The sequence below is a fragment of the Mytilus galloprovincialis genome, chromosome 12, assembly GCF_965363235.1.
Source record: "Mytilus galloprovincialis chromosome 12, xbMytGall1.hap1.1, whole genome shotgun sequence".
NCBI lineage: Eukaryota > Metazoa > Mollusca > Bivalvia > Mytilida > Mytilidae > Mytilus > Mytilus galloprovincialis.
The window spans coordinates 48,069,125-48,083,419 of NC_134849.1; the positions used below are offsets into that span (position 1 = coordinate 48,069,125).

The following is a 14,295-nucleotide window of genomic DNA, read 5'->3' on the forward strand; positions in this document are numbered from 1 at the left end:
CGTGTCTGAAAAGTGATTAAAGATTAAAAGCAAATATTTGTAAATTCACTTTTACTTTTTATAAAGTTATACTTTTTGAGAATTTTCAGATTAAAATCAAAAGTTTCTTATCAGACTCAATGAATTCACAATTGTTTCTATAAGTAAGTATAGAATATAACTTACCAAGAAGAATTGCACAAACCGTTACTGAGTGACTCACTCAAGAAAAAGTCGGTTCTATTCTTGGTAAATTAAGATAAAAATTATAATCCTGTGCGGTTTCAACTAGACAACGTATGTTTCAGATAAGGTTTATCATCGTTAGGTCGACTTAAAAGATATTTATATTGAGCATAAACAACATTAATTTTTCGTGTTGCTATTTTTTTTTTATTATTTCTACAACGCTTCAACTAATTAAGAAACATTCAGACTGATCAAGTAATTCAAACTTATATCAGGAGGCACTGCATACATATATCAGACAGCATGTATATTATTTCTATCTAATGATATCCACTGATTGCTTCTTCCATGGCAGACTGCTTAATCTTCTCCATGATTTTTGTCTAATGACAATTTCAAAGTTGAGTTCAGATGATTTGTGTCGATTTGCAAAGAATCTAATAAACATAATAGTGACGAAAACGATACAGGCAACAAATGCGGTTGCAGCTGAACAAAAAAATGACATATCATAATTTCCAGTTGAATCTCTGATTAATCCTACAAAAAACATTTTATTGAGCATTAGATCCAAAACGTAAAAAATCATATTTTATATAGATAAAAGACTATATTTTAAGAACGACTATAAAATTGATCCTTGTCCAATTTTCTTACAAAAGATAATACAAATCAAACTATACAGACATGCAGTTCTAATTAAGAAAATGTATGTGAGAATTAATGGACAAGATACCCTCTGGTACAAGTCGTCCTCTATTCGGATCCTTTACCAATTATATTTGTTTGTTTTGTTCATACATCGTTGTCAATAAAAATACAATTTAATGCGACTGTGAGAGGTTTAGCTAGCTATAACACCAGATGTTAATCACCATTTTCTACATTCGAAAATGTCTGGTCCAAATCAGGAATATGACAGTTATTATCCATTCGTTTGCTGTGTTTGAACTTTTGGTTTGCCGTTTGCTTGGGGACTATACGTTTCAAATTTTCCTCAGATTTCGGTATTTTTTTTTTTATTTTCATTTTTTTACTACACTTTTATCCAGTAAACATAATGCATGAAATTTCATTTTGCTTGCAAATTACTGATAAATTGATTTCCTACAAAACTCCACCAATTAATGACTATGATACTTATATTTTCGTGTAACTTAAACACCAATGATAATTTTGCTTTATATTGTTTGACTTTCTTTTATGTTTTGTTTAACCTGTCTAATGTGTACGCATGGAATGAAGAAAAAAATATCAGAAATCGATTTTAAAAAATAATTGAAACAAACCAGATACAGGTCCAGCAACTGCATTCAGTATCCCTGAAAATGTCATAGATATTCCAAGTGCAACAGAATAATTCTCTTGTCCAGCTAGTTTTACAATCGATATTCCAAGGACTGCAAACATTCCACCTCTGCCGCAGCCGTACATAAATGCAACGAGCAAATTTGCAATATACGATGAGCCAACCAATGGAAACAAGGCCATTGATGACGCACCCAATAAAGCACAAAATACTGGAATTGCTATTACACTCACGTGCGGTATTTGCTTAAGCAGACCTGTTACAAACCTAAACACAATACTCATTACATTCATGTAAAAATATATACTGACAGCATCTGATCTAGTCATACCTTTGAACTTAAAGAAGTCAATGTAAAATATCATTATAGAATTATATGCCGCCATACACATCGCTTGTGCAAAAATGTAAGAAATAAATAATTTATTTTTTAATAAACCTGTCAAAATATCAAACATGCCCTTTCTTTTAGAATTATCGCCTTCCTTATGCATTCGTCGTATTTCTGATGTACTGATTGATGCACACTTTGAACTTGGAGTTGCATCTGTAGCCCCTTGAGGTCGACTTTTATTCTCATTAGCAACTAAACTGTCGTTATTAGAAACATAAGATACCGAGGATTTTCCATGAGATACATCACTAATTCTGCGTCTTATCTGAAATGATGGCTTCGTAAATAGGCACGCATTAGCTACTAAATTAGTGGTTATTCCCCCTAAAACCAACAGAGCACCCCTCCAACTATATTTTCCAATAAATTCTTCTAGTAGTATTGGTACAATGGCAGCTCCAACTCCTCCACCTGTTGAAACTAGGGCTAGTGCCATAAGTCTTTGCTTCCCATCAAAATACAACCCAACACTTGTTGATGCTGATATGAATGATAAAGACAGTCCAAATCCTGGAAAAAAATAGTGAGTTAAAATGTGTTTTAAGAAATATAATAATGCGTTGGGAAATATGATTAAAAAAATAAAGTTTTCCCGGCTGAAAATTGATAATGTGTAAAAAAAAAAGTAAATTTCAAAGGTACATGCTGAAAGATACCAATGAAACATTAAACTCAAGTCGAAAATAAACTGACATCGGATATCTTAAAAATGAAACTGTCCACGAAAGACAATAAGGAAAACTAAATTCTGACCAACACGAACCCACCAAAAACTAGTGGTGATCTCAGATGTTCTGGATGGGTGGTCGGATCCTGCTCCACATGTTGCACCTGTCGTGCTGCTTACGTGAGTGGAAACCGGCTGATAATTTTAAATCAGGTCAAATTCGGGGAAAAGTGGGACCGGATTGTAGAACATATCCGTCGTCATCTGTGGAACAGATTTTTCATAATGGTCAACCAACTCGTGTTGATGTCTGTAATATTTACGAAAGGCTTATTTCAACTTCACCACTTATAACTCTTGATTTGATACCGCCCTTGTAAGCAGCAAATTTCTATCAAGGAAACCCGATATTAAAAACAAGCCCCGAAATATCGTGTCAATTGGAAGATATAGAATTGGAAAGTTCAAAGTTGCAAAGCTTATTTCAACTTCACCACTTACGACTCTTGAATTACTAGTATCCTTTTACGCAGCATCTCTCTATCAAGTAATTCCGATATGAATCCTCGCTCAATATCTTATCAATTGGGAGTTATATATCCGTATAAGGCGCTGCCAGAATGTTTCAACATAGACATGGATAGTTCAAAGCGTAAATCATCTCCTGGCGCGTAGTTTTGTTTACAACCGACCCTCAATGACAATTTCTAGATGTAAGTCAAGATATGAAACAGATTCTTTTATCTAGTTCGATAAGTGAGATACGTTCAACAAAGTCTATAAATTGTGAACAATTTAGTTAGAAAACATCATAGCGGAAAAGGATACTTCTAATTTCCTTTCCGTCTCCTTACGTTTCTGCGTATAGTCAGCCTCATATTAATAAAGGGGCAAGTCGTAAAAAAGCGGACCACAATTGGTATGCCGACTGTTTGTAGCTGAGTGCCTCCTCCAAACGTAACAAATATTTTGTTAGTCCAAAAATCAAGCATCTTGATAATGTCCGTTTAACAGAATGTTTTGCAGTGCAGTTTAAAGACCCAGCAATATAACGTTGTTTGTAAAGACACGTATGTAGTTTATGTAACCAATACAGTGGCAGAAGATCCTGTGTATTATCTTCGGTTTAGATTCCAAAAGGATCAAAGGACAGACCTATGCATGGAATTCCAGGATTTCTTCCTTCTTCCACCACCTATCAAATCTGACTGTCATAAAATAGCACACTAGACCTTTCAGATGCGTTAAACATCAATCAATCAATCAATCAATCCTGTCAGGTTCGTGTATCAAGCACAAATCAATTATAAAGATACATCTATGCTTTTGTAATTAGACATTCAATAATTCAAAAGTTTCGCCTATTTTTTCGGCTTTGTGCTTTCTACACCTTTCTATATCTGTTTCGAATCATTTCAGAAAAATAATAAGAAATGTTTTACTTTTCAATTGCAGTTAATTATCAACTAAACTCAGCAATTTCTGTCACACAGATCATTTACTGTACTTTCACCTTCATCATTTGTTTAAATAATCATTTAAGCTTTGTTTTTTAACCATTTAAGTTGAAGTGTTTAAAACAAAAACACGTAAAAATGTATGTGTAGAATAAAAAAAGATAGGTGCTCGCAAGTCAAAGTTGTACACATCATTCCAAACTCATCACGGTTAATTTCTGCCAATTCGAGTCAATATTAAGCAAGTTGCAGTTCAAATTTAGTCTCGATACATGGCGATCAAGAGGATTGACATTCAATGTTGATACTTGTCTTTAAATTGAGATTATGTCTTAACCTTTACATGACTTTTGATTTATATTTATAATCAAGTTTCGAACCCGTCTTAATCACATGTATCTTTTTAATATTTCCTCGGTGTTTTTGTATTCATGTATGTAAAATATGTTCTTCAAACGAAACAAGTCCACAATGACAAATTACCTGTTACAATTCCAACGGACAATACCAGGAAGTATAATGAAGTAGCAAAAAAGGAGATGGCTAATCCTGCGGCTGCTACTATACCGCCTGTTATTCCACATCTACACGGACCAAACTTTGTTACAATAATTCCATTGATAGATCCTGAAATGGTTAATTTTAAACTAATTATCAGTGTCAATAACTAAATTCGAAATGTATTTCATAATAAAAAGTTTTCATGTTTTATTTAAAAAAATGTACAAAAAAATAAATTAATCATGCACCACAAGTGCAATACAATGTTAAACAATTACTCCATAAAAAGGTCCTTGAATTTAATAATAATACACATGAAACATAAGTCTGTAAGCAAAACATAATCAGTTAGTTTTAAGAGTGCAGAATAGCGTTGGAAATATGCAACAAAACCTAAATTTAACCACCAAATTTCAGGAACATTGACGTCATTTTGCATACAGTTGAGACATTTGAAAAATCCTTTAATCATAAGTGTTGTTTTTCGCGCCAATAGTTGGATTTTGTGAGGTTTTTAAACATTACAGTCAATACTAACTATCATTGTAATGAAGATTTGTGAGTAATTCTGAATTAATTAATGTTTAGGTGTCATTACGATGAAATTATTCTTGGACAACGCACACAGAATTCAAAAAAGTCTTTTTCAATGAAAAAGTTCAATAAATAGTTTAAGTACCACATCAATTGTTGATGACTTGATTAAATAAATTAAAGAAATGGTAATTAAATTTAACTTTCAGTGATCTTGTGAATTTATGCAATAAGATCCTTAAGCATATATGATTAACACAAGTGATATGATAAATCTTACCTCCAAGGTTGAATATACCAGTACAAACTGACTGTACTAACGCTGTTTCTGAATTTGTTTTTTTAAATTCGTCTAACCATTCTACATACAGGACTGACATATTAAATGGAAGACCAGTAGCCATGGCAACTGACATGAATGCCATGATCAGCACCATCCATTTCTTCATTTTGTTGGCAGGTTCTGCTGAACGTTGTAAATACCCTTTATCTTTTGCTCTTTGTAAACGGGTAGTAGAAGACCTTTCCTTTTGGATTGGCAAATGATTTTTTGGACCTTCATTAATAGCCATAGTCTTTCTGCTGGATAATCAAATGCACTATTTACACATATTTTACTGAAATCATCAAGTTTACTAAATAGATAACCAATGTGTAAGGGCATTGTGTGTCCGTAATGTTTAAAATAAAACATCCTAACAATATTTGTGTTTTGGCTTAATATTGCTCAATATAGAGTACAGAGATCATACTTTTATTGTGTTTGTATTATTCGATTATTTGTGTTTTCTTTGAAAAGCAAATAAAATCGGTTTATGCAATTAGACATATTTTCTCATATATATGTTGATATGTTGTATTATATAAGTACAGTGAATATTTTTTATTCTGCATCACATGTTATATGAGTATTTGTATTTAGATTGGAACAAAAACGATTAAGGTTATTAGCAAAGAAGGTCAGTCTCTTCATGAAATTCCATCAACAAACAAACATTTCAAACAAAGAATCGTTTTGAATTTATATGTTGTAATAATTAAAATAAGAACACAACTCCACCTAATTTTAGTCAACTGATGGAAAAACATTCAAAACTATAAAATGTTACCTAAGACTTGTCAGTGTCTATTTACCATTGCCACTGAATCAGTGATATATCGTACACATAATTATATACATGCAAGACTAAAATTTTAAAGTACATATACAAATGTTCAAATGACAAAGCAATTATAGGCAACCATACAGCCTTCAAAAATGAGGGAAACTGTCCCAACATGAAAAGTATGCATTAATACAATTGAGAAGAGTAATGGCCTGATTCACAATTCCACTAATAAACAGGTCGGGAACATCTACCCTTCAAATAAACCAGACGCTCCACAGGGCGCAGCTTGATACTACAGCAGAGGTCGAACCCTGAACAGTGGGGGCAAGTATGGACACAACATTAAAGCCTGATACAGCTCTGAATTTGGATTGTGATTTGTTTTTGACAGGTTATTTATTTTTGTAATCTAAGAGGACAAATTATTCATTTTCTGCACTATTGAAGCAAGATTTTTCATTTTCATTACAGCAAGGGACTGATTATTCATTTTCACAACTGTATTTATGATATTCAAAAACATACAATTTTTAAATGATTTGTTTATTATAAACAACATATTTGTGTTTCCTTTAAATATTTATTTTGACATTTTTTTTTTTTTGCATGCCGAATGCTATAAATTTTATTTTGACATTTTGTTTTGCATGCTGAATTGATGTGCACACAACTGTGTGTTGGCGTATAGGGAGCTACGCGCCTGAATACAATTTAATTAAATATATTAAATAACTGGGAATCCTCCCCCTTTATAAGTAGAGACAATCCATAACCTACATCTCAGAAATATTAATCTTAAATTTATATAAATGAAAAGTAAGCTTCCATAAATAAAATTCAACAATGTTTCTTAAAATTAGTAAAAGTGGTTTATAGTCATACCCCAACATGTTGACCATAGATAGACAAACAATTCACTTGCATTCGATTCGCATTTGAACTATGTGTTTGTTAATGTAAACCGTTTCAAATGTGAATTAAACTAATTCAAATTAGGTGTGAACTCAGTATGATTGTCAGGTAGTTTCAAACTGAAAGATACTTTTAAGGGAAGGGAAAGAAACGGATAAAACCATGTGTGATACAAACACTGTTTATTCAAGTCAGAATCCTGGATCTCAATAGTACTTTCATAATGTAAAATAAAAACATGAATATGATAGTTAGATACAATACTACATGTATTTATTACGTATTAAATGACATATATTTTAGTGATTGGTAATTAGGAAAAATCTGAAATTCAGGTGTAAATTGAAACAAATAATATCACTGAATGCATTTTCTAGTCAAGTGACCAGCAAACATGGAAATCTACCTTTTGAATGAAAGGAGAACTCTTACATTGAAAATGAATGATGTAAATCTAGATTCTAATAATAGCCGAAGCGAGCTCACATTCACAACAGTTAAAGCATTGCTGAATTAGTGAACAAAGCATTTTTCTCATTAACTTGAAAATCCACCTATTAGAATGGATAAAACCCGAATTTTAAGACATAAGGTCCGAGACCACAATTATTTCGTAGTGCATTTCTTTTAGAACATAAATGAAAATAAAAAAAATCCAACCTGCGCTTTCTCAAAGAAACCTTTACAGTGTGTTGTACTACTCTTGGGAACAATTATATCAAAATTATAGAAAACTTCATCGGCTCTAATTCAAACTATGAACAATTTTATGTTTAGGGCGTCTTGATCTTTTGACAGCTTCTGAAGTGCTAATTTTAAACCTTTTTCAGCTGCACCAAATCACTACTTTCCTTTAAAATTCTGGACTCATTTTTTTACAGTGTAATTTGACCCCCCACCCCCGTACTTGCAATTTGAGGCATTAAACATGGATAAATAAATTTGGAAGGGGTATAAAAATTAATGGCAAGTAACTCACTGTCAACACTAGGGACTATATTTGTGAACAACGAAAATCAAGGAACGACAATTGTGGTCTCGGACCTAATAAATTATAAAATTCCTGATAAAAAGCGGTGCTGAGCATGCATGCATGTAATGTGCTTGAAACATATTCAAAGAATAAAGTTTTATAACTTCCTAATGTCATATCCAAAATTAATCAAAACCTAAAGAGGAGTTATCTTACTGTGTATTCCTATATTTTTCGTGGATGTCAGTTCTCTTGGATTGTTGAAAACTTGCATATTTATCGATATTTGATTTTGTGGTTTTAACAATCCAGACAGACACATAGCAATAAGGTGTTTAGGAAAACATGACCTAAAACCTCCTTCATATAAGACAAAAATACATGGGAACTCATACTGAATGGTCAAACGTGTTCAATACACCTTATCGCTAATCCCGGCTGACCTGGCCGCTTGAACTTTTGACGCATACAACTGTAGAGGGGTTGCTTCCCCTCAGTACAGGTAGAACATATAAAGCCAGTCTTAATCAACTGAGCTAGAGAATCGATTCTTTTGACTGTCACGCAGACAACCGGGGTCGAATTCCGGTGGTGACGATATGAATTTGTAGAGTAGATACGTGCTCTCCGGTTACATTTGGCGCCCGACTAAAAAATCCACGATGGTTATCTGGAGTATAGTCAGGGTTTGTGTTGGTAAGAGTCATATATGAAGATATGATGACTTTGTGGTGGGGGAATAGTGTAGCAGGGTTGCTTCCCCTCAGTACAGGTAGAACATATAAAGCCAGTCTTAATCAACTGAGCTAGAGAATCGATTCTTTGGCTCAGTGGGTTAACGCAATGACTTTCACGCAGACGACCGAGGTTCGAATCCCAGTGGTGACGATATGAATTTGTAGAGTAGATACATGCTCTGCGGTTACACAACAATCACTTTTCCATTGTGGCGTCAGATATTTTGTTTTATGACGTCAAAATTTTACAGGAACCTGTGTGATATCCAGTAATGGCGGACAAATAGCGATAAGGTGGATATGAAAATGGCAGTTAAGATGGTAAAATCACAAATCAGCCGTTACTGTAAATGGACTAAAAGTATGACTTTTGAGCAAATTTAAAGGGAAATGAAAGGGAAGGGGCCAAATAGTGTTCAAGGGGAGCAAATACCCTTTAATTTGGTAAGCAGGTTTCAAAAATAGAGGGAGAATTAGAGGGAAAGTTGAGTCATCTTTTTAGACTTCAGTTAAATAATGACTTATGAAGTTATGTAGACTTACCTTCTAATTCTAAAAAAAAACCCACACACACTACTCAGAACTATGACCAGAGACATATAATACAATTGTATTATGTCTCTGCTATGACCAGTGGCGGATCCAGAACTTTTCCTAAGGGGGGCCCGCTGACTGACCTAAGGGGGGGGGCGCTCCAGTTATGCTTCAGTGATTCCCTATATAATCAACCAAATTTTTCCCACGAAAGGGGGGGGGGCGGGCCCCCCTCCCCCTGGATCCGCCTATGATGACTATGTCTAATTCACTTTGACTACTGATATGCAAACCTAAAAACAGAAAAATATATCATAAAATAGTGATTGAAAGATTCATAACACTTTGAAAGGATAATTCAGACACGTGTTACACGAACCCATGTTTGTTAACAAATAATAATGTCACGTGATCGCGCAGACCTCACATGTTGCATCGCCCTTACAATCCACTAATACATAACCCATTATCATGCAAACATGCAACGTGAATGTGATTTGTTATCAAATAATACAGAAATAATGCATGTACAGTTTATGAAGAAATTAGTTCATCAAATAGATGCGATTTTCACTTTTGACACGAACAGGTCGGGTTGACATTTCTGTCATCGGGGATAATATTGAGATAAATTGGATAAAACTGACCGTCAAAAAGGTCTAGAGAAGCACATCAGTAGAACCTTAACATTAATAAGTAAAACTTACCAAAATTTCTCTAATTAATAAACTATATAACTGAAATTTCACAAAGATAACGGTAAATAATTTTGATGATGGTGATGATGCTGGTTAAATTGGCGCGAAATAATATTCTTACTCCTATTGCTTTACGTAAAAAAAAATGTATAGAATTGAATTTGACTAAAGTTGAGCATAAAAAAACGTGAATATGCAAAAGCCTGGTAATATATTAATGATAAAGTGTGTATAAATTTCCGTAAACGAATTTACCCGTATACATCACCAAGAATTACATTTGAGTGCAAGATCTTTATTTGTGAATCGGTTTATATAACCCCGGTTGAACTCAGGGTCGTTTTATAACGGAATTTTTTGCGTTGCTTTTAAATCATTGAGGCCATCTATTTTTATTACGGGTTTCCACATCTTTAAATCGGAATTATAGAAAAAATGGAATGTTGTTAGCAGAATCAAAACAGAAATGATGAACACTGCAACATTTTCAGCAAAACATAAATAGGATGGAGGATCTGTGTATTCACATTATTTGTAAAACTCTCCTTATTCCTGTGAAGAGTGTGCTTTACATCGAGGCTTTCTATGCTTATCATCGATGCCACAGTACTTCAACCAATCAGACAACGTTTATTTGGGGCATTCGACCTATTTTAACTCAGATTTTGGAATTTTTTAATCGAAATTATAGAAAAATGGAATGTTGTTAGTACATATAAAATAGAAAAAGATGAATACTATTAGCTAAAGCAAGTTTAGATGGGGTTCTGTGTATTTACATTGTTTGTACAACTCTCCTTACTGATGCCATATTTTGGAATTTCCGTGACCTAAATGGTTCGCGAAAATTAATATTTTTATATATAGTTTAGTAAATATCTAAAATAATTAATACCTTGTTATTATTGACAATTATTGACCTTGTTCCTCGAATATTCGATAGTAAATATTGTTGATTTTGTGGAATTTTCCTTCCAATGCTCTGTTTTTCATCCATTAATAAAAGTGTTGAATTACTGTAGTCTGAATATAAAGACTTTTTCCCGATGTAGTATAAGTTGACGTAATGTACATGAAAAATTGTTACGGGCTAAAATATAGGATATCGTGATAATGCATACACAAGTGCAAATATATTCAAATTTTACGTTTCGTTTTAGAGGACTAGTTTACCTCAATATCATCCAGTTGTAGAATGTAATTTGATGACTAGTGATATTAAATCATCTCCGACATGTATCAAATTCTAAGCCTGGTACCTTCGATAACTATTTACACCACTGAGTCGATGCCACTAGTTGATCTTTCATAGTTGATGCCACTTCTGGTGGACGTTTCGTCTCCGAGATTATCACAAGCCCAGTAGTCAGCACCTCGGTGTTGACATGAATATCAATTATATGGTAATTTTAATTAATTTCCTGTTGTCAAAACTTTAAATTTTTCAAAAAACTAAGGATTTTTTTATCCCAGGAATAGATTACCTTAGCTGTATTTCGCACAACTGTTTGGAATTTTGGGTCCTCAATGCTCTTTAACTTTGTACTTGTTTGGTTTCATAACTATTTTTATCTGAGCGTCACTGATGAGTCTTATGTAGACGAAACGCGCGTCTGGCGTATTAAATTATAATCCTGGTACTTTAGATAACAATCATAACTACTAGCATGTCGTAATGTTCTATTGTATTGTTAATTGGTGTATTTCTCTATCCTGAATGAGTTTTTTTTTCATTTATTTGTGTTGATGTCCTGTCATGTGATGTTGTCACTTAGTGTTATATTTAACATTGCCATGAAAGCGGAAGGTTTGATTAGCCATGAAACCAGGTTTAACCGACCATTTTTTTCTTAAAATGTCCTGTACCAAGTGAAGAAAATAGCAATTGTTATCTTATAGTTCGTTTATGTGTGTGTTGCATTGTCGTTTGTTTTTTTTTTTTGTTGCACTTTTTTTGTTCTTTAGTTGTTTTCCTCTTATATTTGACGTGTTTCCCTCAGTTTAAGTTTGTTACTCGGATTTGTATTCTCTCAATCGATTTATGACTTTTGAACAGCGGTATACTTACGTTGCCTTTATTTTGCACATCATATTATGACAAGTGCACATCCTATAACGTTAAATGCAAATCATATAATGAAAATGGTCAGACCAGGACAGTGTTGGCGTTCCTTAGGTATCAACAATTTGACGATTTTATGCATTAGTCGACCAAAAAGACAAATCAAAGTCACAAATAAGAAATGAGGGAATATCATCAACACCAAAGGGAGCGTGATTACATGTTCCAAAAGGGATATCGATTCTTGTGTATGCAACACCAAAGACTCAATACTCAGTCAAAATTTTGCAATTGGGAATAGTCAACATGGTCAAATTACAGATAAGACGCCTATTCTGGTATCTAAAAATCTAAGACTGATAGTACATGTCTTTGATGATTTTAAACACAGATAATTCGTAACGGGCTACCAATGATAACCGTAAAACTTGTGCACTGTCGATCTTAATTGCGCTACCTCATAATTCTGTTGTGACAAATTCACATGTGTCCGCAGCCTACACGTTTTAACGACGTTCGTTAAGTAAAAAGATTGAATTATTAAAACGCCGTATGATGAATCAGATGGTATGTTACAACTGATAAATACACCGTGTCTAAACCACACCGGCAAAATTTGTTCAGACTCGATGGTATCTAACATTCGGCACAATGACGGAACATTAATAGACAGAAGAAGGATAGGTTTCTCCTTATTTTCTTATTTTTATGATATCGAATAATATATATACATATACAACTATTTTCTATTGTGATATGCAATGTTTCCTACAACCGTTCTATATTAACGGAGAAATAAGTAAGATTGCACGTCAAAATGACGAATTGAGTGAACCTTGCCTCGAAATTGTTTAATTTCTCGTTAAATTGTTCACATTGTACGGAAAGAAAGGTACGGGAAGATAAATACTGACACGGAGATTGCAAAACTTTTCATTATGAACATCTCAATATTTGTATTTCTGAGTATGGAACGAAAGATATGGGTCATGTCAAAATGGAACTGACCGGTTTACCACCCGGTTTTGTCATAGATTTCACAATGCATAACCCGGTTTGGTCAAATAAAAAAAAATCATAATCGAATAACGTTATAATTGATAATTGAACTTCAGTGTTAAAAAGGACTTTTGTGACCGGGTCGTTGGAAAACAAGCTCTTTCACAGGACAATGGCTACAGATAATTATTTACATGATCAGTCTCAGATTCAAATAAATGCAAACACTAGAATTCCTACTCTTATAGAACACAAATAATTTTAATTTTACTTTGCATTCAAAAATTGTTAACAGCAAAATAGATAGAAATGAAGATTATAACACAAATTGATGTTAAAGCTCTCAAAAATGCGTTTTCTATATGAATTATGGAAAATATGTTTAAACTTGAAATAAGAGTTTACGGTCTTAAAAAATCGAAACACACAATTGATATGTGATTTTCTCGTACAATAGGATTGACACCTTTATAAGTAATCTAATCATTCTATGTATGTATTTTTTCTATTATCGTTAAAAATAAATCTTCTTAAGGATAAACGTTGATGATAAGACAAATGTATATATGCATGCATAATCGACATAGAAAATGAATGTTTATAGGAATTAAAGGATTACAACTATCGGGGGCGTGCAACCTATACGTCTTCTAGATTCGCCACTTATCATATAAAGTGTATACCGAATTCAAATATTGAAGAAATAAGAAAACAGGGACACCCGCGAAATCGGATTATCTGAGTTTGATTATGTTTATTATAAACATTCTCATTGATATTTTTAAACAAGCGAGACTAAGTGATTCGAATTCACAGCGTTTTGAACTATTTGTATAAAGCTGCATATGTCAAAAGTTAGAAGGTTTGACTGCAACATATACAAGAATGGAACATAGATCTAACGACTTTTTTTCCTATTTACCATATGTCCATTGCCCTTACCCTTGATCTCATTTCTATATTATTTTTCCTTCGGCCGCATGACGATTCATGTGACCGTGAACTTATTTCCTTCATTGATTGGTAAATGTTAAGGGTTTTGTTTTGTTGGTTTTAATAATTAGATTGTGTTCATGTCCGTCTGGCAGGATTCATTAGACCTCGACTTTAATGGTTCCATAAACAATCGGTTAAGTTTCTGTGAACATTTTTTTTCTATCTTACAGACCTTCATAATAAATTGAATTGCGATCATTTAAGCATTTGTGACATGTCAGTGCGTACACTTAAATATAAATAAT

At 33.2% G+C, this 14,295-nt stretch overlaps 1 protein-coding gene across 2 annotated transcripts; it reads right to left on the bottom strand.

The window, feature by feature from the left end:
* Positions 1–373: 373 nt before the first annotated feature.
* LOC143055396 (monocarboxylate transporter 13-like) lies at positions 374–11,037 on the bottom strand. Of its 2 annotated transcripts, none has more exons than XM_076228528.1 (5): positions 10,889–11,037; positions 5,311–5,612; positions 4,479–4,622; positions 1,458–2,381; positions 374–708 (listed from the first exon to the last, which is right to left on the bottom strand). In XM_076228528.1, exons 2-5 carry the CDS (start codon positions 5,600–5,602, stop codon positions 485–487), a joined length of 1,584 nt encoding a protein of 527 aa, XP_076084643.1. In that variant the 5' UTR covers positions 5,603–5,612; positions 10,889–11,037; the 3' UTR covers positions 374–484. The 2 variants fall into 2 exon arrangements, with proteins under 2 accessions (XP_076084643.1, XP_076084642.1); XM_076228527.1 differs by having other exon boundaries at positions 5,311–5,647.
* Positions 11,038–14,295: the final 3,258 nt, after the last annotated feature.